This window comes from Rhynchophorus ferrugineus, unplaced genomic scaffold, assembly GCF_030347505.1.
Source record: "Rhynchophorus ferrugineus isolate W39M unplaced genomic scaffold, kcgeb_rfMv2 rfM2, whole genome shotgun sequence".
Lineage (NCBI taxonomy): Eukaryota > Metazoa > Arthropoda > Insecta > Coleoptera > Curculionidae > Rhynchophorus > Rhynchophorus ferrugineus.
The window spans coordinates 36,454,968-36,482,922 of NW_027472581.1; the positions used below are offsets into that span (position 1 = coordinate 36,454,968).

The window sequence follows — 27,955 nt, forward strand, 5'->3', positions numbered from 1 at the left end:
CACCTTTTTGGTAAAAAGCAAAAAATAAACGATATCTCGCTAAGTTAATATAACAGATAAAAGAATCATACAATTTTGTCTAGTCACAGTAATTGAAGTGCACCAGTTTACAGTAGATAGGTAGGTGACATACTACTTAAATTTAAGTATTTATGTTTTAATTAAATTATTCATTAATAAGTTATTATTTTATTATAATGCTGTTGTATTAAGTGTATTAAGGGTGAAAATTTCGTACATCTATGTAAAAATTTAATTGGTTAAGTGTTCAGCATTGGCAGCTCCATTTCATTCACGTGCTTTTCTTAAATAACTTATTAATGATTACTACAAACCATTATCATTGCAACAACGTAACACGTCTATGCTTCTTAAATGTAGTTTCAAAAAGATTAATTTACTCAAGATAATTTCAAATATGCTTTATTTTAATAAAAAGCGTTTTTTTAAATAATTATTTGATCTGATTAATTTAATCGGTTATTGACAGATAGAGACTATCTAATCAATTTTTGTTCGAACGCTACCAACCGTATTTATTTTTGATGTAATTTCCGTTTTAATAAAAAAATACAACTTTTTCAATTTGCTAGGTATTCATATGTACGTTTATCATTATTTCAATTTAAAAATATATTTGCTGGGTAAAATAGCTACAATATATATTAATCAAAATATGTTTCATAATGTTCTACAAGTATCTCCCATCCCAATGAAATAACGCTGTTGGTTTGACAGCGATCTCTGCCATGCCAATCAAACCCCCCCATGAAAACCAAAGCCATGCTGCATCGATCAAAATAAATGGTAAATGGAAGGTGCTATATTTGGGAGCTTTATAAAATATAATTTGTAATTTAAAATTACTTTCTTGTGTTCCAAATTTTCTTTCCTATAAGCTGCAAAATACAATTTTCTTAATATATGAACCCATCCGAAACTGTAGCACAGAATGTAGAATTTAACTAGCCTGTAAATATAGCATTAAAATAACAATACAAAATTGATATTTCGACTTAGGTAAGTAGCATTTGATGGCTTCTCTCAAATAGCTTACCAAACCCTTTAATCGATATATTTACCACCTACAAAACCATATAGGCATTAATTATTACTAATGCCAAGACCTGGATTTAGCATACTATCTTTTATTTGATTCCTTTTCTCTTTAGTATTATTTTTTTCATCGCATGATGAAAAGATCTTCGATCGAAGATTAGCATCAAAATCAGCCCCGAGTAATACAACAACAAACTTGCAGTAAAAGTCAAGTTGAATTAAAAATAACAAATATAAAAGAAATTATATTTATTCCATTAACTTTATTAATTTTATTACGTGCTTGCATATATTCTGCTCAGTATTTTAATTTAAAAAAGAATTTATTGAAAAAACAGGTACAATAGTATAAATTTTTATCATCATTCAAACCATGTTGGTTGTGTTGGTATAGCAGCGTAAACATCTAGAAACAGTTGATTCATCAACGGCTGACCATTTTTGGACCATTTTAAGCTCTCTCTTTTGCCCTCCAATATATTATTGGTTACTAGAATTTTAATACACGTCTTTTAAATCACAGAAATGAAAATTTTTTATTTTAAAAATTATAAAAGTATTTCATGGGCTTGCCTTCAAATCAAATAACAAAATTAATTAATATTGCAAATGCTATTTTGTATACGATGCTATTTGATTTGTTCCACTATTAATACATGGAACGCTGTTATACTATGTAGAGAAATGCCGCGATTTCTAGAACAATCAAATACGTTATATAAATGTTATTATAGTGGTAGTCTGTGTGAATAGTTTCAAACCGATTTAACAAAAGAAGTATTATAATTTAAAAAAATATATATAATTGAAAGTATTACCTCTCTGTAATTAATACTTTATAGATACGAATACCGCATAAAAAAACTATTTTTTTCTAATAAATTTTCATAAGAAATAACGAGCAGTGTAATTAATAACGAAATGTAGTATTGAGTGGGGTAATAATAGGATAATATGGAGGTTGAGGTAAGTAGAGCATTATCGTGTTGAAAAATTATGTTATCGGATCTCTTGTATTCTTTATTGAACTCTTTATTTCGTGATTTTGATCGTTCATAGATTAATAGAGCGTTTTTTAATTAATATTAAATTTTCAGCATCAATAATAATCCTAATTAAAACAAACTTTTTCATTTATATGGCTAGAGTAGCAGATCAAATATAAAACTACTCAAATGTCTTTAAATTCTATTCATTAATGCGCAGCAGCTGGCAATAACAGGCAAGAGTTTTAAAGATTTGCCTACTTCTGACTCATCAACTTCAACACATCAACACTGTAGATATTATTAAAGCTGTTTAAGAAAATAATAAATATTTGACATGAGAATAATTAGCATATATACTAAAATTTGTTATAGTTGGATTTGTTTTAAATACTCCTTTTGTAAAATGGTATGAATTAATTCCTGTCTCTACGAAAATAAAATTTTCGACATATTCAAATAAATATGTTTTTATTTCAGGACTAAAATAGCCGAAATATGGGAATTTTTTTAGTTCTATCAGCAATCCTGTTGATCGTTCAAGGCATCAGCGCCCAATTTCCAAATCATGGCAGACCGAGACTGAATAAGGACATCCCATTCAAAACACCAACCGGTCAGCTTATTTTAACTGACTACGTCAAGGACAATAAATTAAGTGAAGCACGAGCTGCTTCTGAAGTACATTACGATGGATTCCAAAACGTTTCAAGCTATTCCGGTTACTTCACTGTAGATGAACTTTACGACTCAAATTTGTTTTTCTGGTTCTTCCCTGCTCTGAACGACTACGAAACTGCCCCGGTTGTTCTATGGCTGCAGGGCGGACCAGGTTCATCTAGTTTGTTCGGGTTGTTTGGCGAACATGGACCTTTCATAATCAATAAAGATCTGAGCGTAAGCTTGCGAGAATATTCCTGGCATAAAGACCATTCCGTGTTATATATCGATAATCCTGCTGGAACTGGGTTCAGTTACACCAACGGCGGTTTCGCCAAGAACGAAACGAAAGTTGGTGCAGATTTATATAGAGCTTTAGTACAGTTCTTTACGATATTCTCGGAGCTTCAAGATAAACCTTTCTTCGTGTCTGGAGAATCTTATGGAGGAAAATATGTTCCGGCTATCAGTTATACCCTTCACAAGAATAACCCCACAGCCGAATTGAAAATTAACTATCAAGGTTCTCTGATCGGCAATGGTTGGAGTGATCCAGCAAACCAGTTTGTCTACAGCGACTTCCTTTACCAGTTAGGATTAGTTGACATCAACGTTAGAGAAGAAATTAGAGCTGTAGAAGCTGAGGCCGTTCAATTGATTAATGAAGAAAATTTCACAGAAGCTACACAAAAATTCCAAGATATTATATTGGGTGATTCGAACACTATTTACCACAGGGCGACCGGCTTGTCCAACATATATAATTATATTGACGATTCTGATGAACCCTCATATTATGGAAAATTCCTGAGATTGGAGGAAGTTCGCCAAGCGTTACACGTGGGATCTGTTGAATTCGGAAGCCAAAGCGATTTGGTTTATGATTACCTGTGGGATGATATAACAGTAAGCGTTGCCCCGTGGATCTCCGAGCTTCTGAGCTATTACAGAATTCTAATTTTCAATGGACAATTAGACGTCGTCGTAGGATATGCCTTAACAGCCAATTATCTACAGAAATTGAATTTCAGTAGCGCTGCTGAGTATAAAACTGCCGATAGATATGTCTGGGAGGTTAACGACAGGGTAGCAGGATATGTTAAAACAGCAGGTAACTTAACTGAAGTGTTGGTTCGTGATGCCAGTCATATGGTTCCTGTTGAACAACCGGATGCTGCTTATGATCTCTTATACAAATTTGTTAGAAACATACCACTAGCAGATGAGTTTTAAATAAACTATTTAATATAAATTGTATATAAGATTATAAATGATTTTTATTTCACCTCAAAATATAATCAATTTAATATTTTGTTAAAGATTTATAATAAATCACTTGTATAAAACTGGATTAGTTGAATTAATATAATAAAAAATAATCAGGTGTAATATCGAGTGTGATTATTTTACACTAGCACTTATTTAAAAGTATATTTAAAAAGAATTAAAAATGTAGATTTAACGCTGTAGTTTATTAATACCCAGACCAAAACCAATAACTTTTGCTTCATTTTGAAAATCGACCAATTGGGTTATTCACAAACAATTTGAAACACTGACGTCTTACCATTCTATAAATTATGCCACGCTGTAAGGTAACGAGGAGTATGACAACTTATGTTTTAATTCACATAATAAATGTTTTGTTATGACAAACAGAGAACATTTCCAATATATCAATTCCATAATATTTCACAAATACTTGATGATACACTTTCAAAAAATAGCGATATTAGAAATAACTTAAAAAAAACAATTATTTGTAAGGTTATGACTTTTATGCATAATTAAGGCGCAATATTTTATTATAAACCCAAAAGTTGCATGCACTGTTTCTACTAGCCTACACTAATTTATTATTTAAATGATTCGGTAACCAACTCTTTCAAAAGAGTATTCTTTCAAATTATCAGAATATTCAAAAAGAAATCAAAGTGTTTGAATATGCAAAGAAATCATACCTCATTAATTAGGTCACTACCTACAATAAAAATAATTTGATAGATTGTACTTAAAGCAAAAACTCTAAATAGTGGTAAACTATATGAAATAAACTGTAATGATGCTCATATGACCATAAATGAGACAAGGTGAGATATTAGAGCGTTGGCAATAAGTAATAACAGATAAGAAGCTTCTACCTCTGTTTATACTACCATTTCTGAAACAAATTTGTCTATAAATGCAAGGATCGCGATAAACAACATGCCTTTTAACAAAGGTAACAATACCAAAATGTAAGAAATACCATATAGAGCCATTAGCAAATGCTGCAAGACAACCAATCAAACCAAAATGTTCAAATTTCAATGTAGAACATCCAGTAATGCACAGAAGATGCGTAGTGCCCGAACCATTACAAGAAGGAACAAAGTTACTGAAGCTAGACTCCAACCAAGGAGTGACAGAAGCCGACAAAAATATGTAGTTATGATAATGAAGAAACGAATTTCTATTAAAATTAATAACAAGCAGGAATATTTGATTGAATATTTTTTGAACGAATAAGAAGATTAAAAGCCTCAACTAATAGAATTACAAAAATATATATTTGCCTTATATACCGTCCGACAAAAGATATCATTATCATTAATTTTCAACCTATATGGATCTCTGGAATTTTGTTATGGAAATATTCCACTAAAAGTAATATATACAAGATAAAATTATTTCATAACGTAAGTCATAAATAGATGTCAGATAGATAGGGATGAGATTACTTATACCTAGACTGTCACAAAGAAATAGATATAAGAAAGAAGAAACAGCATCTTTATTAGATACGCTTAGTACCATCTTAATTATAAATTAATTTATTACTACATTTCATTTGTACTTGCATTAACTCACAAGCAAGACGAGTACGAGAAATTACATTAATATATATTTCTCAGTTATAAAATTAAAATAACTTAAGATATAGTTTACACTAAAGGTATTGCTTCCAGCAGTTGTATTGCTTCCACGTTAGTATGATTTAGTAATCTTCTTTTATGTTTCATGGCGAAATTTTGGATAACTTAGCAAATCCATTTGATTTACAGATCATCGAGCAGTTCTTCGTTGGTTACGTAGCGATAGGCACTGGTAATCAATCAAAGAACCTTGTTTTGACCACGTTGGATGACTAGTTGATTTGAATTATTAGTGCAACCCCATATTTGAACCCCATAGGTCTAAATTGGCTTTACGATTGTCTTATAAATCAACCTCTTTGATTTTAGATCAAGTTGAGAGCATCTTGCAACTAACCAGTATAGTTGTTTTATTTTGGTTCTCATGTGTTTTGCTTTTTATCTAACATGATGTTAATTAATAAATGGACATTATTACTGTATATTGCTACTAGATACGTTGAAGGTATTGTAAAAACAAATTGTAGGTTAGTCGGCAACTAGTAAAAATGTATTGATATAAAAAAATTACTACATTTCAATTGAATTTTACAATAACGTAAAAGTAACAAGGAATTTAATAAACAGAACTAATTGGCACTTCCCTAATAGATACTGCAATAATGTTTACTTATTAATTATTATGCTTATTTACACTAAATAAGATCAAATGGTTGAATTCTCTTAAATCTCCATCCTATTCCAGCGTTATCCGGGAGTTACAATACTCATATCTCATTATTCCATTGATTTATTTAATGGCGCTAGCGGTTTAATTATAGTGGTTATTTAATCCCCATATCCGCTATTTGAGTTTCTTCATCAAATTTCGCCACTGCTGATAATTGGCCACAACTATTCTGACTAGGATATTGCCAATCTAATCTGGTATATAGTCTGTTCAAAGTTATTTTGTACACGCGTGATTTAAATTTGTAACATCAAAACGTCGCAATGTTGCTGCATCAACTGAGTTTTAGTTCCCTTTGGCTTTGACATACAAGAAAATTCTAATCTAAGTAAAAAAACTTAAGAAAAATGTTATCAAACAGGATTTATTTTAACATTATAATACATCTAGCATCATCAAAAACTACAGTTAATTATACAGTCACAATAGTTTAGAGGTTAGAGTTATAACTATTGTTTTCACTATTGCTTTCACGAATTAGGCATACGTTTGGCAACCGGACGACTTTGACAGACTCATTCGTTTACGTGTTCGAACTAATCAGACAGCATTGTGTGTCTTTTTAACTAGAATAAAATGAGAGCGAATATTTTGTCTGATTCTAAAACGAATTTACAAATTGCGGCAGGCAATACATTAAACATCTTGATGACGTATGTAGAAAAAAACTTTGAATAGACTATATCTGTACTTTATTACATGTGGACTTAAAAAGCACAACGAATTATACTCACTGACATCTATTCTCCATATATATTGTAACGTTTGGGTTGCTTGTTTGTTATAATAGCAAGTATTACAATATCACTAGTAAATGTAGTTATGGTGATATTTTCCACTTTCCATTGATATATCACATGCGCAAGGTATTTAGAGAATGGGTTACAATACACAGCCTTCCACATATATCTGCTTTAATTTATTTTATTCTAAATTACTTCTGTGTGCGTAAAGGCTACCTCAAAATGAGGTGTAGGTGTTTAAGAGATCTAGATAAAAACTAGTGATCGCCTTATGCTAGAAATTCGATTACATGTATGTTATAAATATAAATACAAAATAATAAATGAATTAACATATGTTTATATATTAAAATAGAGAATATATCAATAAAACAATTTTAAAATTCATATTTGACTTTAGCATGTATATTAAAAAATAACGAACACAATTAGGTAATTGAAACTAGTCCTACAAAGTATGCTAATTATGTAGTTAGTGTTTATTCCTTCAGTTCATTTTAACTCCTGCATATTTTCATTACTTCATTTATGTATTCATATAATCTTTATCTTTGATACATATTTCTCACCTAAAATATATATTACAAAAACAATAAATACATAAGGCTGATGAAAATTTTAATAAATTGAATAAATAAATTAAAATTTAAATAATATATTTTTTCCTATATTTTTGCATTGCTATTTATTTCACTCTTCGATCTTCCTTTGCAAATACTTCATCTTTAATTTGTCTTCTATGGATTTCCTTTATCTATTTTGTTTTATTTCCCCCGTCCAACTAACAACTCACCAACAAATGAGAAATTAAAATTCTATTTATAGAGACTACTTTATAACTGTTAATGTTCTATGCAATATTCATTTTAACTCTTGATGTACAAATTTATTGTATTTATTATCTGCAATGTTTGGTTAGTGATTTGTTAAGAAATATATCTACTGATGAAACCTTGTGAGAAAATTCTTCGCCGTCACAACGGCTATGGACTAGGTTTGTTTATATATTTTGTGTCACCGATCGAACGTCTATTCATGATTGCTTGATTGGAATATATTTAAGTTTTTGCTAAGCCGACCTTAATATTGACGAAAAAAAATCAAAATTCTCTCGAAATTGTTTTTTTTTTCATTTTCATTCAGCAATCAAGTAAAAATAACTGTTCAATATTACTAAACTGACTTAATTGATGGATCTAATAAAATATATAGCAAAATGTGTTATATATATATGGCGAGTTTTAAAAATGACTATAAAACAGAATGAATTTTTTGAAATTCAATATACTATTTTCAATAAAAAATCATTGCTCTCGAAAAGAAACTAAAAATAACTCGTTTGATTTTGTTTCAAAGTCTTACTATTTTTTGATTGCAGTAGGAAGAAGATACTAAGCATTTAGTGAAATTCGATGGGAACTTAGAACCTACCAACTAGTTATTATTGATTATTAAATTCGTCTCTAGCGGTGTATTAATCATGCAAAAATTATTGAAACAACAATTAATGGACCTATGGATGTATGGACTCTCAAATATTAAGCTATGAATTTCTTTAAAATTTTGCTTAAGCTATTTAAAAGATTTATTCAAGATTTTTTATAAACGAATTCATATTCTTTAATATTAAAATAAATTGCCATGTCATATTTCTCCTTAAACTACTTAAATTAGAACACACTCTTACCAACATGTCTGAGCATTATACCGATTATCATTAATTATGTACTATTTACACAACAATTCTCTTCAACCGCATCAGAATTATCTAAATATGCTATCAATCTCATACTCGACGTAATCAATCAACAAATATTTGAGACATTTTTAAATTGCTTAATAATTCATCGTGTATTTGTTATACTGTCATCTGCTTGTTATAATACCGTAAGTATAACATTGTTTTTGTCCTCAAAACATAATCATTAATAATCAATGTATTTTAGATGAAGAATCTGGTATTTATCTTCCTAGCTGTTGTATTTTATGTAAATGCAAGGGTAACTTACCCGAATGTATACAAACCAATTCAGACTCTCGAGCTCACCTCAGACGAAGATGTTGGCGATCCTCTAATATTAACTCCTTTGTTAAAAGAAAATAAAATTGAAGAAGCACGACAAAAATCCACTGTAAACATAACTGGCTTCGAAACCGTCGAAAGTTATTCCGGATTCTTTACGGTTGACGAAAATTTCGATTCCAACCTATTTTTCTGGTTTTTCCCATCTGAAAATGATTTTCAAAATGATCCAGTACTTTTATGGCTGCAAGGTAACGAAATCTATTGATTTAGTAACAATACTATAACAATATACTATATAGAAATTCTCGGATAATTGTGGGTTGTCTAACCGTTAAACAGACTTCTTAAAATATCAGCAACTATCACGGCATTTTTATTTTTAAAATATATTTTTTATAAAAATAGATCAAATGCAACAATAGATCAAATGAAATGATAATTCCGTAACCAATAATTCATAATTTGTAGAAAACCATGACCATTCTTCTTTAAGAGATTAATTTCTAGGAGTCCTGATATCTGATTATTCAGTTTTAATCGCTTTTCTCTTTTTACACTTATATTACCATCGAAGTAAATATGTATAGAAAGAACTTGGAAGAAAAAACAATGAATGATTAAGTTCATATTGAGAGTACAAATAATTTCTTTCATACAAATAAATGTCGGTGGCTAGACACTAATCTTTCTCATATTTCTAGCAGACTTCTCGTCTTTTTGGGATTATATGATCATAACGTGAATTTGTTTCATCGACAAATACTCTCACTTGTCAGAAAATCAATCTTATCAGATATTTCTACTATAAATCAACGTTCATCCACTATAGATAAATTTAAGTTCAATTACAGAAACCATCCACAAATGACACTTATTGGATTCAAAAACATGAGACAGGTATATCTTTATATACAATTGCTAATATTTCAAGACCATGTTGTTGGCATAGCATAGTCCAATGTAGAACATAGCGTTTTATATAGCCCATGGTAATCTTTACCAAAACATTTAATATCAAGAAAAATCCAGCATATCAACGTAGATAATAATTGTATCCACCATAATTAATCATTTTTGCTCAATTATAAGATTTATAAGAATTATAAGATGATATTCCAATTTCCCTAGATTTTTGAAATATATTTCAAATTTCAGGTGGACCTGGAGCATCAAGTTTATACGCACTCTTCTGCGAGAATGGACCACTCATAGTATTAAATGGAGACCAATTAAGTCTAAGAGAATATTCGTGGACGAAGAATCACTCTGTGCTCTATATTGATAACCCTGCAGGTACTGGTTTTAGTTTTACCAATGGTGGTTACGCCCAAAACGAAACAAAAGTAGGAGAAGATTTATATCAAGCATTAGTTCAGTTCTTCACCCTATTTCCCGAAATTGCGGAAAATCCATTTTTCGTTACTGGGGAATCATATGCCGGTAAATATATTCCCGCGATAGGTTACGCGATATACCTACACAGAAACACGGAAGATATTCAAATAAACTTAAAAGGATTGCTTATTGGGGATGGTTTGACGGATCCCGAGAATCAGATTTCAGAATATGGCAACTATTTATATGAATTAGGTTTCATTGATCAAAACGGAAAGGAAGAATTTATAAAATACCAAAATGAAACGATTCAGTATATTCAACAAAAGGATTTCCTAAAGGCTTTTGATACTTTTGATATTTTATTAAATGGAGACTTCACATCACCAACAGTCTTTCAAAACCTCACTGGATTTTCCTCATATTTTAACTATCTTTATAGACCAAGTCCTGATGATGATAATAGTTACGAAGCATTCCTTCAATCAGCGGATGTGCGAAAAGGTATGATTCTCCAAATAAAACATGAAACTTAGAAAAAACTTGTCGATTTGTTCTAGCTATTCACGTAGGCAACTTGTCGTATTCAAGTGAAAACGTAGAAGAAAACCTTAGAGAAGATTTACTGCAAAGTGTTGCTCCATGGGTTGCTGAACTTCTTTCAAATTACAGAATGTTGTTTTTCAACGGTCAACTGGATATAATCGTAGCTTATCCCCTTACAATTAATTTCCTTAATAACCTGGAATTTAGTGGATCGGATGAATATAAAACAGCACCAAGAAGTATATGGACGGTGGATGATGAAGTTGCGGGTTACGTTAAGGTAGCAGCCAATCTAACTGAAGTTTTAGTAAGAAATTCTGGACACATGGTTCCAATGGATCAGCCTAAATGGGCATATGACTTAGTTTACAAATTTGTAAGGGATATTAGTATAGCTTAAGTTGTTCTGTATGTATTTTACATCATTCAATATAAATAAAAATATATTATCAATAAATATTATTACTTAAAATAAATATTACTTAAAACCATGTCAATTCAGATGACAACCTCAGACAAAAGTGTTAACAAATTTATCTTTGTTCTTCTCTCTTAAAAAGCTCGATTTAATAGTGTTACAAATGTAGCATTAAAATTAGTAGTACCTAAATATTATATAAAACCAAAGACTGACTCAGACACTTTCAGATCTTTGAGTTATGGAAATTGACGCATCGAATTTGGCTTAGTAAAACCATTGGAGATAGATAATTATGTTCCTGATATATCCAGTAGTACTATTTTTTCTAAATTTTCACAATACGTTCTCCAATAGTCATATTTATAGTTCAGACAACATCCTACCCATAGATATAAATTATAAATAGAAAATCATATTCAATAAATATCCAACCAGATACCGCCAATTTAAATACTAATTATTAACAAAATAAAAAATATATCCGAAATGTTCACTTATTAGTTTAATCTGCTCTAATGTCTAATAATAACTTCTTTAGCGTAATATTTCCAATTTAATTAACCATATGGATGAACACCAACGTGATATTGTCTAAGTAATCGGTCCTGCAAGTGATTAGGTTTCTTCGTTGAAACACAAAGTTGACGTGGACATATTTAGAGCTATTTAACTGCATTTTCCATTCTTTTTTTTATTTCAGTTTTTCGTCCATTCGCGGATCTTGAGACAACCATTTGTAATTTTGCTGAAAGTTTAGGCAAATATATATTTTTCCAAAATGATTCGCATCGTCGACAAATGTCCTGAATACTGTTTCATTCGGTAGTTTAGAGCAGATATAGGTCCAAGACACTACCCTGTGAAATTTCAGTCGAAATATATTTGAGTGCTAGTAACTATCCCTTCATGCGACACTCTAATATGTCATTTGAAAATATACAATAGTTTACCGTACAGATGATAGATATATTTTTTTATAAAGTATTATAAAGTAGAACTAATTTTAAAAGTCTAAAGTTAATTTTAAATATATGAGATTCGAGTATTGAGGAGTATTCGAAGAGCTTCGGGACATTCTTGCGAGAGCTTTTTACATTCGAGAAAATGTCAGATAGGGAAATAAATTAAATGAAGCAATTACTTTGTTTCATCGTATACATTAAAATTATTAGTGTATTCAACCTCCCACTTTTACTAACTAAGGACTTATCTTGACTGAGCTTACTCCTTAACGTGGGCTTTGAATCATGATACTCATTGCGCCTATCAACTAATGAGTGACCAACTTTAGAAATCATCCCAGAAGACATCCGTTCTTACCCTGGTACTATGGTTACCTCCGCCCAGATCAAGCAATCACAAACATAAATTTTCAACAGGATCTTAAATCACAGCTACAGTAGACCAATCCTGTCGCCTTAACAATGCGACTACCAAGCCGACGTACAATATTAATTCTATGTTACAATATCAATAGCATTACGGTCAATACAGAAATATTACTGATAAGAATTCAATTAATTAATTAGGCTTTTAATGCATTTAATGCACTTCCTTCTATCATACACCATCAACGATTAATAAAGCAATTAATAATATAGCAAGTTTTAATTTTAAAATAATACATCCTTCAGATATCAACAGAAAGAATAACTCTTGCATTATTGTTTCTTTTCCAAATAATAATGACAATATAGCTTAGACGTAATCTACAAATAGTGTAAATAATACCTTAATACCATTGTTAAATTAATATTAGGATTTTAATTGATGATACTTAATAAATGCGTCAATACGTATAATTTGTTGATAAGATAATGAATATTTTAATTAATATTTTCACCAGGATATTATGTTAATTCTTGGCTAACGGCTTTTATGTGATAAATATTTCATGTTTGTGATAAATGGAAGGGGAAAAACAAATGAATAATTGTTAACAAATGACAAATGACACTGTCGCTCAAATCTAATATAGAAAAACCCTTTATACTGAATAAAATGATGAAAAGGTTGTCTGTTATCCTACCTTCTACCTAAAATACCCCTATAACATAAGCCAAGATAAGCGTTTTTCTAAACGGTGATGTCCTACGGATTGAACTACGGACTGAATGTACGGAACCACAAATTCTAATAATCCACATACTACAAATTCCACTAATTTACTACAGGATTCTTGCTTAACTTCGAAACATTGGTAAGTTTATTCGCCAGTTTGCATTTGGTAATCAAAATCCGAAAAAGGTAATAGTTCGGTTCTGAAAAAGTACAGAGCAGAGGTGAAAAATGTGCTGTGCATAAAGTTCAATATATCAGAAAGAGAACAGTAAATAAAAGGTGGTGGAGGAATACTAAAAATAAATTAAAGTCAATCACAACAGAAAATACGGTAAGATTAGCAAATAGTAAGAAATAACAAACCTAAAACTGCTAAAAAGAGGTTAGAAACGTGACCGCTTGGAGCGTGAACAAGAACGGTGGAATAGGTCCTCTATATTCTTGAACTAGACAGGTCCGTAATAGCGTAATTGATAAAATAATTAAAAAGTATGTTGGGAGATGATCTCCTACGCAATAAATGCAGAGATAAAATAAGGGGATGACACCAACAGTATAAACACAGCAAGAATAAGAAGTCCATTAAAAAGAGAATAATATAGGAAATAATATAGGAAATAAAAACCAATGCAAGGAAATAAGGGAAAAGGAAGAAGAAATGGTAGAATATGTCAAACATTTAATTCACCATAAATTAATATTGGTAAAATCCGGATAGAGCAAAATTATTTATTTTTTGTTATTTAATAACTAGTCGTTTTCGACTAACCTACAATTTATCTTTATGATACCTTAAATCTAGGTAAATAACTAGGAGGATCCATCGGACCTATCTCAGTATCTCCTGAAATAATGTTTATATATGTCACTGCTGTATTTTTTACTTATATGTACCTCACTACAAAACCCTACACAAGATCAGATGGTTTGATTCTTTCGAGTGTCTGTGTCCTGCTTGTGTCCAATTATTTATATTGTCATTGCCTGTTGTAATTTTCGTGTGGCTTCTTCACTATTGTCGCCGACAGCTATAATCGCAGTATCATCAACAAATGTAGCCATCGTAATATTCTCCATTTGTGGTATATCACAAGTGTAGAGTAGATAAAGCATTGGCCCCAGTACGCTTCCTTGTGGTATACCTGCTTTAGCTTCTTTTTTTGTAGAGTAAGCTTCTTCTTGTTTAACTCTAAACATTCTGGCTGTAATATACGATAATTTCAGTAGTTCAGTGTGTTGTTTTGGTAACATTTTCTGTAGTTTATGAATAAAGCCTTCATGCCAAACCTTATCGAAGGATTACTTTTTTACTCTCGTAGGCTTTTTCAATAACATCTCTTATTCTGTGGACCTGATCAATTTTCAATGCTTGTTAACAAATCCAAACTGGTGTATTGATATTAGGTTTTTCTCTATATGATCGGTTTTATTCTTTTCAACAGGAGTTTTTCAAAAACCTTAGGTATTACTGGCAGCAGTGTCTATAGGTCTATAGGCTTTTATTTCATTTGGTGACTTTCCAGGTTTTGGGATCATTATAATTTCCGCCATCTTCCAAATGGTTGGGACATGTTTTAACCTAAATACTGTATTGATCAAGTTAGTGAGTTTTATAATTCCCTTCCTTGGTATCTTTTACAGTAATAATCCTGTTATTAAATCATAACCTGGTGATTTCTTGATTAATGTCAGTTTTAATAACTTTGGTTAGTTCTTTTTCGGCGTGACTAATTCAATCACCAAATTTTCAGCTTCTATGTGCAGCAGATTATATTTAATATTAGTTTCGTTTGGTTTGAAAGTTTTTCTAGATATTCTACAAATGCTTCTGCTTTCTGGTGATTGTCACGAGCCCAATTCCCACAAAGGTCTCTTATAAGTGGACTGTGTAGACATAAGCGCTTTAGATATTTCGTGGCTTTCCAGAATGAATAATTAATTTCTTTATCATCTGTTAAATTTCTCAGATAGTCATTTATGTTTAATTTTCAGTATTTTCCTTTTCAGCCTTTGGGTTATATTGTTTAAAGTATTTTTATTTTCAGGTGTTATATTTTCTTCACATCTTTTGGATAATTAATTCGTTTAATTGTACTCTTAATTTCTGGTGTATTATTCCAAGAAGATTGTTGGATATCTACTACGAATTTTTCTGTTTCAAAATTTAATTGTTCAGTTGTCTTGAGGGGTACATTTAGTTGAATTAGTTTGTTGAATTCTTCAGCAAATCCTTCCCAATCTGTTCTCTTGTTTGTTACCATTGGGTTTCTTTCTTTTCCTATTATATTTTCGCTCAATGTCAGAATCACAAGCCTATGATCTGAACTTAGCTCAAATGTTTCTTCGACTTTTATATAGTTGGATGTTATATTTCTTACTATGAAAAAATCTAAGAGGTCTGGGGTTTTCTCTTAATCAGTCGGCCAATAAGTTGGTTTTCCAGTTGACATGTAACTATATTTTAGTTCAGCAGCTGCTTTATGTAGTTTATTGCATTTAATTGTTGTCATTCTGGATCCCCATCTTGTATTTTTTGCATTGAAGTCAACTCCAATTAATGAATTTTTCTCCCAAGTTGTTTAGGACATACAAGTAATTTTAATTTTTTTAAATTATATCTTGGAGAACAATAAATTGCTGCTATTATAACCCTGTATCTGCTTGATTTTACAGTGACTGCCGTTACCTGTTTTTCTGCTGTACTAAGCCCAAGTCTTGCCCTGTTAACTGGATGTATGGTATGATAAAATTTATATCTGCTAAATTGTATGATTTTAGAATTATTTTATCAAATCAATTATTTAATCAAATTTCTGATATTAGGCAAATATCTATTTTTGCATATCTAGGAATACTTCTAGGTTAGCGTAATGTTGCTGGATTCCATTAGCATTCCAAATTGCTATTCAAATATCTTTCTTTGCCATTTCTGGTTCTTGGGGCCACAGGCCTAATGATTCTCAATTCTGGTTTTACAATTCTTTTGGAAAAATAGTCAATCATGTTTTCCTGTCTGTGCAATTATATGTATATATATATATATATATATATATATATATATATATATATATATATATATTTATATCAAAATCACAGCAAATTAACATTTAACAGTAAAAATGCCAGCTGCTAATGCTAAAATGTTAAGAATGTTCACTAAAGAAATTTACTGACAAGAATGGGCCTCCATTATATGGTTCCCGTTCAAAGTAACTGATTATAGACTCAATCTGGTCTATCTGGCTTCTGAATTTTCAATCAGAGTAATAATAAGTAGCGCTTTAGTGTATTAAAGAAAGCAAAGCATTAAAATAATATTTGCCTGTTTGTATCTTTTTATAACTATTGTTTTGAAGAATTTTGTATCCATTTGGCAATCGTTCGAACTTATCACATAGCATTCCGTCTCTTTTTAACTAGAATAAAATGAGAAGGAAACTATTCTAAAACGCATTTACAAATTGCGGCAGGCAGTATATCAATCATCTAGATGACGTATATACAAAACTACTTTAGATAAACTGTATATAAAAATGAATTTTTATTCGTTAGTTACACTAAAACTCGAGAAAGGATAAACCGATTTGGTTAATTTTGATTTAAAATATTTCTGAATGTTCAGGGAAGGTTTATACAGCGATAAAAATAGTAAAATGAATAGTTTTGTATTATAAGATACAAGAGGTTTCTGCGACTGTCATTAATGGTTTCACTGTCACAAAGGATCTATGTTTCTGTTGGGTGTCAAATATTTATAGGTGCATTCGGAAAGTTATTTTGAGACTAAAAGTTTTGAATACTGATTGTTGAAAACACTTGTTCAAACTGACTGTTTTCAACACTGAAATTTCAGATTCAAGGACAAATTTATCACTTACTAGAAGCTCTGTTACCACAAACAGATGCAGATTAATTCTACTAGAAATATATTTTATGAGCAATTTTCATGCAGAAATTGATAAGCGTCACGCAAGTAGTTACAATTGTGAAGAAGAACAGTGAAACGAACTGTTGCCTGAGAACTGCAAAATGACATCATCAAAACGACAATTTAATCAAAATGTACAAAATAGCATTCGATGGGGTACCATCTCACAACGATAATATCATCATTACACCTGAAGAACACTTACCAGTAAGCAGTAGTGTTTTCAACTAGTGTTTCTGTTTCCATACAAACTCCTTCGACAAATTAGTAATGAATGTTCGAACAAACAAACAAGTCAATGCACACAAGCAACAAACGACAACGTTTCTACAATATCTGTTGTAAACCATTTAATATTAATTTATCTATTGTCCAGTATTTTTTTATTGCCTCTTACATTAGATATGCTTAATTTACAAATTAATTTATTACTACCATTCTGTTGTGCTTGAATCAACACACAAATAAGATGAGTACGGAATAAATACATCAGTATATATTTCCCAAATTTCAATAAAAACATTTCTTTTTAGGTGAATTCGTCAACAGAAAAAAATGTTTCGATTTATTTTTATAGCCATACTGTTAGTTACCCTCATTCTTGATACTAAATCCCGTTCGTTTATTTCAAAAGTCTATCCTAAATTCAAACAAAGTCAGTCAAAAATTGGAGAATTTCCTGGTGTACCAATTATCCTCACTCCCCTTACTGAGAGTGGTAAAATTGATGATGCACGAGATGCTTCCCAAATCCATTTTAATGGATTTTTGGGAAAAACAAGTTTCTCCTCTCAGTAAGCGGACGAGGAGGTTTAATTCAACGAAAATCGACCAAATTGCTATTATTATTGTTAAAACAAAATTGAAAGACAAATGTAGATGATACGGGATTCAACAGGTCAATAGAAAAGTCCCCAGCCTGACACATAGATGGCGCTACTAGGATTAAATCTATATGTTTTTAGTTAGCCCTAAACCTTCAAAGGATGCATGTATAAATTTGACAGCTGTTGGACCATTAGTTTATGTGAATTATAGCATTTTGAGTGAAGCAACTTTTGGTATTGAGAAAAATATTGATAAAAAGGAATTTCACATGTTGATAAAATATTACTTTTTTAAAGGAAAAAATACAGTTGAATATATGACAATGGATGAAGTCATCTGAGTGGACTGCACACGATGAACCCGCCCCAAAGCGTGGGAAAACTCAACAGTCGGCTGGCAAGGTTAAGGCGTCTGTATTTTGTGATATGCGCATGGAATAATGTTCATTAACTACCTTGAAAAAGAAAGGACCATCAACAACGACTATTACATAGCGTTATTGGACCATTTGAATGACGAAAACGGCCGCATTTAAAGAAAAAGAAAGTGCTGCTTCACCAAGATAATGCACCGTGCCACAAGTCAGTGAAAACGATGGCAAAAATACATGAATTGGGCTTCGAAGTGCTTCCTTATCCACTCTATTCTCCAGATCTGGCCCCCAGCCACTATTTCCTGTTATCAGATCTCAAAATAAGAAAGAAGAAGAAATTTTCGTCTAATGAAGAGGCGATCGCCAAAACTGAGGCCTATTTTGAAGCAAGGGACAACCCCACCAAGGTGAGTCACCCTTGAAAGGAATTATGTTAGACTATGTTAAAAACAACTAATTTTGCCAAAAAAATGTGTCTTATTATGATAGGCCGGGAACTTTTCAATTGACCTGTTATATACCATTCTTTCCCTAATCCCTGACCATAATTCATTAGGAGCAAATTTCTAAAAAAATACTTAATTTTTAAAACCCTTTTTCAATCATTTTAAAATAAAAAATGTGTCTTATATCTCATATCAATCGCCTTGCTAACTTTTTCCATACAGCGCATGAACATATTAATTCAGAAATAATAGAGTTTATCACTACTAGCCGTCGGTCATCAAATAACTCAGTAAACAGTTTAAATCAAATCGCTGCTGGTTCAAGCTCTATTTTAAACGTATAAATAAAACTGTAAGTAACATTATTTAATTTTACTTTTACTTTATTCAACCATATTTAATGTAGTAAAGAATAGAAACCTTTATTAATAGAAATTGTTTTAGTTCGAAAGTTGTGATATTTTATAGTTTTAAGATATTTTATGATGTTATATTGACTTCGATGATAGAAAAATATTATAGGTTAATGTAACAAAACTATGTCTCAAAGTGTGCATCAAAATAAACCATGTCACAAGGCAATGTATATACATAAATTAGTAGTATAAATAATGCATATATATATAATTATAATATATTTTACATAAACTATTTTAATTTGATTTTTAATAGTGATCGTGTGAGTCGTATATATTTGTTTGTGTTCATATTAAGAATTTATACAAAACAGAAAATATACTTACACAAAAGTATGTTAATAAGGATATAACAGATACAAAATAATAATTATAGCATTACTTTAAATGAGTTAAATTGACGCCAAAACAAAATAATCATCCAAATATTTAAGATACATGAAATGTAATTGAAGTTGCACTAACATTCGGCATGGTCAGTCGCATAACAATTGAACCAAGGAAGTATGTTAACATAGTTTTATATTTCTGAAAAATATTTTTGTAACTATATAGTAATGATTCGTCAAATAAATATGCAACAAAACTCTCTATGATTACGCCTATAAATTAGTTTTAAAGGATTATTTTAAATTTGAAGCTTTTTGTAAAATATCGGTACAATGTATTTAATTCAAACTTTGTTGTTCATCGATAGCCGTTACTTTCTCCCATTTTTCAAGCATTTTACGTATTACATCTCGAAAGAACGGTTTATCTTTTGAGACTATCCATGAATCGACCCATTTTTTTGGTATCTTAAAAGGAAGTGAAGATCTTTTCAGAAGGATCACCACTTATATGTCAGAACAAGTGGTAATCAGAAGGGGAAATGTCTGCAAAATATGACCCGTCGATTTTATATTTTCAAGTACTTTTCCGCCGGTTTAGTAACATTTGATAGGGTTTTATCATGCTGAAGAATTACATTATTGTGTCTTTACTCGCTCAAAATTCAGACATTCAACGCACTGAAAACATTTCTTGTTCACACTTCGACGAAATGACACACTGAAAAGTGACACATGTCAGTGAATCTTCAAAAGTTTGTCACTGCTATAGGACTGGTACCGTACGGTTGCGGGTATACCAGCAAGACTACATCCTCTCTTTCAAATTTATTATTGCAATTTCTTAACACTTCTATATAACCTTGACCTTGACATAATATCCTGTCCATCCTTCCGTCGACCGCATGTAGTATTTAGTATCGAAAATAAGTTTTTATTCAACTAGTGTTTTCTGTTCCCATACAAATTCCTTCGACAAATTAGTAATGAATGTTCGAACAAACAAACAAACACAAGCAACAATCGACAACACTTCTACAATATCTGCTGTAAACCATTTAAAATTAATTTATCTTTTACCCAGTATTTTTTTATTATCTCTTACATTAGATATGCTTAATTTACAAATTAATTTATTACTACCATTCTGTTGTGCTTGAATCAACACACAAATAAGACGAGTGCGGAATAAATACATCAGTATATATTTCCCAAATTTCAATAAAAACATTTCTTTTTAGGTGAAATCATCAACAGAAAAAATGTTCCGATTTATTTTTATAGCCATACTGTTAGTTACCCTCATTCTTGATACTGAATCCCGTTCGTTTATTTCAAAAGTCTATCCTAAATTCAAACAAAGTCAACCAGAAATTGGAGAATTTCCTGGTGTACCAGTTATCCTCACTCCCCTCATTGAGAGTGGTAAAATTTATGATGCACGACTTGCTTCCCAAGTCCAATTTAATGGATTTTTGGGAAAAACAAGTTTCTCAGGTAATCTTTTAATTAAGCAGTATTATATTTAAGGAAATTATACATTTATACTTTTTATGAGTAGGTTACTTCACGGTGGATAAAACCTACGAATCGAATTTATTCTTTTGGTACTTTCCATGCGAAACGGGCGATAAAGATGCTCCTTTATTATTATGGTTACAAGGTGGTCCAGGTGCTACAAGTTTAATAGGTAATGTTATAACTTAAGATTACTTAATTATGTTACTCATTTTTCATTGTAAATTTGTAAAATATTAGGTGCTTGCATGAAAACTGATTATTTTTCAACTTTAAAAATGCATTTATTGTGAAAAATGACTTTGGTTTCACAGTGATCCAATCATCGAACCATTCTCTTTGGCGTTTCGAAATCTTATGCCAGACAAATTTTGCTGCATCGATCTGAACAAGTGGTAAATAGAAGGCGTTAATCTGGTGTCATTTGAGCTGAAATAGTGCATCCTCCACAACCGTTGCAACGGGTGGCCGTACCAGATGCAGATCATCAATTCTTACAAATATATTTTATGGACAATCCGGAGGCAGAAATTGATTTTAGAAACGTTTCTTCACCAAAACAACTCACAATTTCATCAAAATTTTTAAAATAGCCTTGGACGGAATGCCATCTGACTGCCATAGACATGTATATTTTATCGTCGTTAAACCTGACAAGACACTTACCAGTGAGCGCACGAGGAGGATTAATTCGCCGACAATCGACCAAATGGCTACTATGTCAGAGAGAATTAGCAAGATAGATATAGATGATACGAAGTACACCGAGTCATCTAATATATACATAAAATACCTCCTCTATAAGTTTTAGTGTTCTAATGCTATAACGAGTTTTTATTTATTAAACACGAATATATATAGACTAAAGTATCAAAGTTTTCATTTAAATCGATCCGCAAGTCCCAAATAATATTCATTTTTGTGTACTTTAAAACAGCACAACCATATACCATTTGATTACATTAATATTGAGCGCAGGAATTTTATTTTCTCTTTTGCCAGGACAAAACCTGTCTAATTCTGGCAATAGTTTACCTAAGCATTAAAGTCATAAGGTATCATGTTGAGTATAAATACATCTTGGACTATATTTTATTTGGAATTTCTCAATTTAATCATCTATCCATTTTCGCACTTCTAGAAAGTGTTTTATATGCTGCCATTTATTATGAATATTATAAAGTGTATCTTACACAACTCTTGCAACGTATGGCCGAGCTCTATCATGCAAAAGAATGGCTTCTGTTACTCGTTATTGCTGGTCGTCTTACAATATATTCAAATGATATCGTTAAACGTACGTAGTAACTGCTTTTTTTGGCTTTATCGCCACATAATGCACTGTGCCTTGCTGATATGCACACCAAAACATAAATATTCTGTTTCGGTGTCGATGTAGATTGGATTAATCCATTCAATAACTTTCTATGTTTAAGATTGTCGTAATAGATCCACTTGTCATCACCAGTCGTAATAGTCACAAAAAACACTTCTTTTTACCGGAAAAGCAACGACAACATCTAGAAACAGTTGATTCATCAACCAATAAGGTTTGTGAAAGTTCTTTGAAAATTTGAACTGGAATTTCGACCAATGCATCTTTCATTTTCAATTCATTGTCTTTAAATTATTTGGTACTGTGGGCTGCTCTTTGTTGTTGTCATCAAAAATGCCACTTTTCAAGTATTGAAACTAAAATAGACAACAGGGATCACTACAAAGCAGCATCACCATAAGCTTTTATAAGTGTTTGATGGGGTTCGGCAGCAGATTTATTCAAATCAAACAACAAAAATAATGAATGTCCAAATTGTAATTTTTGAGCGTTCCTTCATTAACGTCCATATACACTGAATAACTCAATATCACTAAATGTAAAAAGTGTTATTTTATATAGAGAAAAGTCAAAACCGTCAAATTTAACAGTTACATTGATACTTGCATTAATTTTATCTTGTAACATATATAAATACTCGTGTTATTTAAAAATCCTTAAATAGTTTATACTTACGTAGTATTTCCTTCAGGCATTTTCGTTGAAAATGGACCGTTTGAAACCAAATTTGAACACGGATTAAGAGAAAGAACTACTTCCTGGACAAAAAAACATTCCGTTATTTATATCGATAATCCCGTTGGTACCGGTTACAGTTTTACTACAGGTAAGTTCTCATTTTCGTGTTCATCTTTTACTATTATTTATTTATTACATCGTTTCCGACTAACTTATAATTTGTCCTTAGAATAACTTTAATCTAGGTGTATCCATCAACTCTATCTTAGTTTGGTCCAATAATACTTGTGTATTAACATTGTTGTTTTACACTACACTACACAAGATCAAATGGTTTGATTCTTTTGAGTCTGTGTCTTGTTCTGGTGTTATCCAAGAGTTGTATTACTTTGATATTAGCATGGGAATGAAGTCTCTCCTCATGTTTCCTTACGACTCCTGTCCAGTAGTCCTGTAGTATCTGGGTGCACCTACAATAGTTATTCTTGAACTTTATTCTGGAAAACTTGTGTTTATATTACTTTTCGCGTAATATCCTCACAATCGAATTCTTTATGGCCGTATAGCTTTCAATACTTTTGTATATATAGCAATTATACCTTGAATAGTATATTCAAAGTTTTTTTAGTAACGCATCATGGATATTTGTGACGTCGAAATATTGCAATATTGCCGCACCAACTCTGAGTTTTAGTTCAGTTTGACTTTGACATACAAGAAAATTCTAATCTAAATAAAATAATTCGACAACAACAAAAAAAGTGTTATCAAATATAATTTATTTTAACATTATAGTACATCTAACATATACATCAACATACAATCGAATGCTATTGTAACTTTTACCTTTTTCCATCAATTTTTATTGTCTTTACACTTTTTTTATTACTGTCGTGCCAGGAGTGCCACAATGAACCATTTTGAGACATCCAAATTTCATCAAGATACACAAATTCAAATAGTTTATCTTCCTCGGTCTTATTTTATGCCTTTAAAAATTGAATTATTTTTAAGGTAATGTCTGGAAGATCCATTAAACCTCTCCGAGGGTTTAATTAAGGCAAATATAGCCATCGTGATATTTTCCTTTTGGGTGTTTCATATACGTACAGTAGTTACAAAGTTACATACATACAAAGTATTGGCCCTAAGATTCTCCCTTGAGGTACACCTCTTTTAGCTACTTTTATTGTAGATTCTGAATGTGATGTAATATTTTAATAATTTAGTGTGTTGTTTCAGTAACATTTTCCGTGATGCCATACCTTATCGAAGGCTGGTGCTATTTCTAAGAATATAGTTGAACATACCTTTTTTCCTTCATAAGGTTTTTCAATTGCATCTGTTATTCTATGCACCTGATCAATTGTTGAATACTCGTTAAAAGACCCAAACTGGTATGTAGGTATTAATTTTTTTCTCCATTTTTTTTGTTAATAGCTTATATAACTACTAATTTTAAATTTTTCATATATGACTAAACTTTATAGTAGAATCTTGAACAGGGAACTTAAAACTTGTCCTTTCAAGGTTTCAATATTAATCAGAATATTAAAGAGTATAAAAATATATAGATTTTTTCTACATCTTTGGTGTAGCATCCAAAAGTATTGTATTTTTACTTACTCTATTCATCTGAAACCACTAAAAAACATAAATTCTGACATATGAAGGGAATTTATTAATGAATATGGTTAGATTCAATCGTCTATCGATGAACTGTAGAGGCATATAAGCCCTCAGACTTCTTGAAAAAATAATTCTCTTCAATCAGCTGCTGTACGAGATGTTTTTGTCTAAAAACACTTTCTACAAAAATATATTAAACAGAAATATCTAATTCATAAATAATTATGAGAATGAAGCTGGTGCCTTCATTAAATATTCCAAGTATTACGACTGAACAATCTTTGAATTATTTGTAATAAAAATACGCAAATGAAATACTAATACATATTTAGTATTTGTAATTCAATTACTTCTTAAAAATGTAATCAAAGTCAAAGTTTCAAAGGTCCATTAATTAAGTTTATTAATACGAATGTTGTTACTAATTAGGGCAAGTATTATTACTAGGGAAAACTTCTGCCTACTTTAGGGCTGCAAGCTTGTAATTTGATGCATTTTACTGTAATTGCATCATAACTTAAAGGGAGCCTAGAGAGAACATTTGATGTAATTTTAAACTGTCATCTAAAATAAAGGGAGCCATATTATTCTAGCTCTAGTTACAAAAGTTCTAGTTCTAAGCCTTAATATTCTCAAATTCCATCAGCTCGTGGTTTACTACAGAGCTAAAAAGCATCGCTTCAACATTAGAATATTCAAATTCTAGGAATCTACGGCCGGCCTTTGGTGTCAGTACACCTCTAACGAGCTGTAAGCTTCTGCCTAAGCTCCAACGAACTATGTTCAGGGACGCTCAGAACGGTTGGAGATCCAAAGTCAAGCAGTCTTCTTTTATTGATATTTTGTTTGATTCTTGTTAACTGGGCACATATTGATAGTTTAAATTCAATTCAGAACAAATGGTAGTACAAAAATATTACTATATTAATATTAAAGATAACAAAAATCTACTGAAGCTAACTGCTAACTCTTTATTTTTAGGTGGATATGCTCAAAACCAAACTATAGTCGGCGAACACATTTATAGAGCACTTAAACAATTTTTTACGGTATTCCCCGAGGAGAAAAAGAAAGATTTCTACATTACCGGAGAATCTTACGCAGGAAAATATATTCCTGCCGTCGCCTACACAATTTATCAAAAAAATTCAGGTCAAAATGAAACAATTAACTTAAAAGGCTTGGCGATCGGAGATGGCTTCTGCGACCCCATTAACCAGTTGGAATATGCTGACTATTTGTATCAAATAGGATTGTATGATGCTTCAACTAGAGATAATATAAAAAATCTAGAAAAACAGGGATTACAAATGATACAGAATAAACAGTTCGCTGAGGCGGCCCGTTTCTTTGATTCTTTGATGGACGGTGATTTTTCCAACACTACAAAATTTAAGAATGCCACTGGTTTCGATAACTACGATAATTTCTTGTACCCCATTGATCCTCTCAACACTGGCATGGAACTTATGGCGAAGTATATTGTGCAGGATGACGTTAGAGCTGCTATTCATGTAGGAAACGCAACGTTTAATGAAGATAGCGCAGTAGAAGAGAACCTACTGGAGGATTTAATGCAAAGCGTCACTCCATGGATAACGGAGCTTTTAAAGCATTATAAAATTTTGTTTTACAATGGCCAGCTGGATATTATTGTAGGATATCCGTTGACAGTCAACTTTTTAAATCATCTTGATTTTAATGCAGCAACAGAGTATCAGACCGCCACTAGGCATCAATGGATAGTTGATAGTAAAATTGCAGGATACGTGAAACAAGCAGGAAACTTAACGGAAATCTTAGTCCGAAATGCTGGGCATATGGTTCCGGCTGATCAGCCTGAATGGGCGTTGGATATGATCACTCGATTTAGTCATGGTAAACCTTTTTATTAAATTGTAATGTACATTACGCTGTGAACAATATTTAAAGATCTATAATCTTAAACTTAACATTTAGCAATATAATAATCTAATAAAAGATAGACTCGTCCACTCATAAAAGTGAAACATGTTATATACTTACTGTTGATACTTATATACTGTAATATTAGATAGAATTAATCGGACTAATAAAATAAATATATTGAAAAATGAAATAGTTTCACTCCCTAGTTTTATTAAATATTTATAATTCGTTGCTTTATTTGAATATACTTCATAACGCTATTCTTGAAAGGACATTATATACTGAAAAATTAGCTTAAATAATAATATATTAATATATTTATAATTCTATTTATAAGAAGAATAAATGTACATATCCAAATTAAAAATAGACTATGGGAACAACACTAACAAAATATTATTAATGCTTGTCTTCTATTACATAAGTAATCCTTATCTTCAATGTTATACTGAAGTATCAAACTTATAATGAAATGTCTGTAATATTATTGTTGAAAGCGTTAAGCATTATAAGTAGCGTTGGGAACTATCAACTGAAAACGGTCGATAGTCGCAAAACAGTCGATAGTCAAAGAACTAGCGAACGAAAATAGTAATTATTATATTCAGTCAAATGAACGCTTCGACTGTTTATTTCCATTCCTGATGTCAGGCGAAAACGTACGAAATCTTTTCTGTGTAAATTTTGAGAGAAAAAGGACGGAGATAATTGCTTCGAACAGTTAATTTTATATGTGCTTATGTTTTCCAACGGTAGTATAATAGAGACGGAAATAATCCTTCACGTACTAACTTTAAAAAAGCAAAGGAAAAAAATTACCAAATACTATTTACATGCAATGAATAATTTCATTTTAAAGGAAGTAGAATTTCTTTTTTATTAGAATGTTCTGAGGATCTGTAAAAAGGAATGGAATAATAACCCCACAAATGTTTTATCGTATATTAATATGTTAATTGCTATTTTTAAATAGCATACTATAATAAATATTAATGATGCAATAGAACTTAAACAAAACCTAAAAACTAAAGATGTTCAAGAACCATAAATACCAAATAAAATTTAAACATATACCTAATCCTAGAAAAAAATAACCCATGAGATAATTAAAAATGATCGCCCAATAACTATTAGAGCTTTTTCA

At 31.0% G+C, this 27,955-nt stretch overlaps 2 protein-coding genes and 1 pseudogene across 6 annotated transcripts; all 3 read left to right on the top strand.

Annotated features, from left to right (window-relative positions):
• The first annotated feature begins 18 nt into the window (after positions 1-18).
• LOC143191934 (venom serine carboxypeptidase pseudogene) lies at positions 19-3,976 on the top strand (annotated as a pseudogene). Its single transcript, XR_013004674.1, has 2 exons — positions 19-120; positions 2,526-3,976. The product of XR_013004674.1 is annotated as a venom serine carboxypeptidase pseudogene (transcript).
• Positions 3,977-8,792: 4,816 nt separating this feature from the next.
• LOC143191933 (venom serine carboxypeptidase) lies at positions 8,793-11,397 on the top strand. Its single transcript, XM_076397377.1, has 4 exons — positions 8,793-8,920; positions 8,980-9,307; positions 10,215-10,898; positions 10,955-11,397. Exons 2-4 carry the CDS (start codon positions 8,980-8,982, stop codon positions 11,338-11,340), a joined length of 1,398 nt encoding a protein of 465 aa, XP_076253492.1. The 5' UTR covers positions 8,793-8,920; the 3' UTR covers positions 11,341-11,397.
• Positions 11,398-13,617: 2,220 nt separating this feature from the next.
• Positions 13,618-27,205, top strand: LOC143191932 (venom serine carboxypeptidase). 4 transcript variants are annotated; one of them, XM_076397374.1, is made up of 6 exons: positions 13,633-13,753; positions 16,096-16,160; positions 20,984-21,239; positions 21,304-21,432; positions 23,288-23,422; positions 25,885-26,996. In XM_076397374.1, exons 2-6 carry the CDS (start codon positions 16,158-16,160, stop codon positions 26,796-26,798), a joined length of 1,437 nt encoding a protein of 478 aa, XP_076253489.1. In that variant the 5' UTR covers positions 13,633-13,753; positions 16,096-16,157; the 3' UTR covers positions 26,799-26,996. The 4 variants fall into 4 exon arrangements, with proteins under 4 accessions (XP_076253491.1, XP_076253489.1, XP_076253488.1 ...); XM_076397376.1 differs by lacking the exon at positions 16,096-16,160 and having other exon boundaries at positions 13,618-13,753; XM_076397373.1 differs by lacking the exons at positions 13,633-13,753; positions 16,096-16,160 and adding an exon at positions 18,758-18,958.
• Positions 27,206-27,955: the final 750 nt, after the last annotated feature.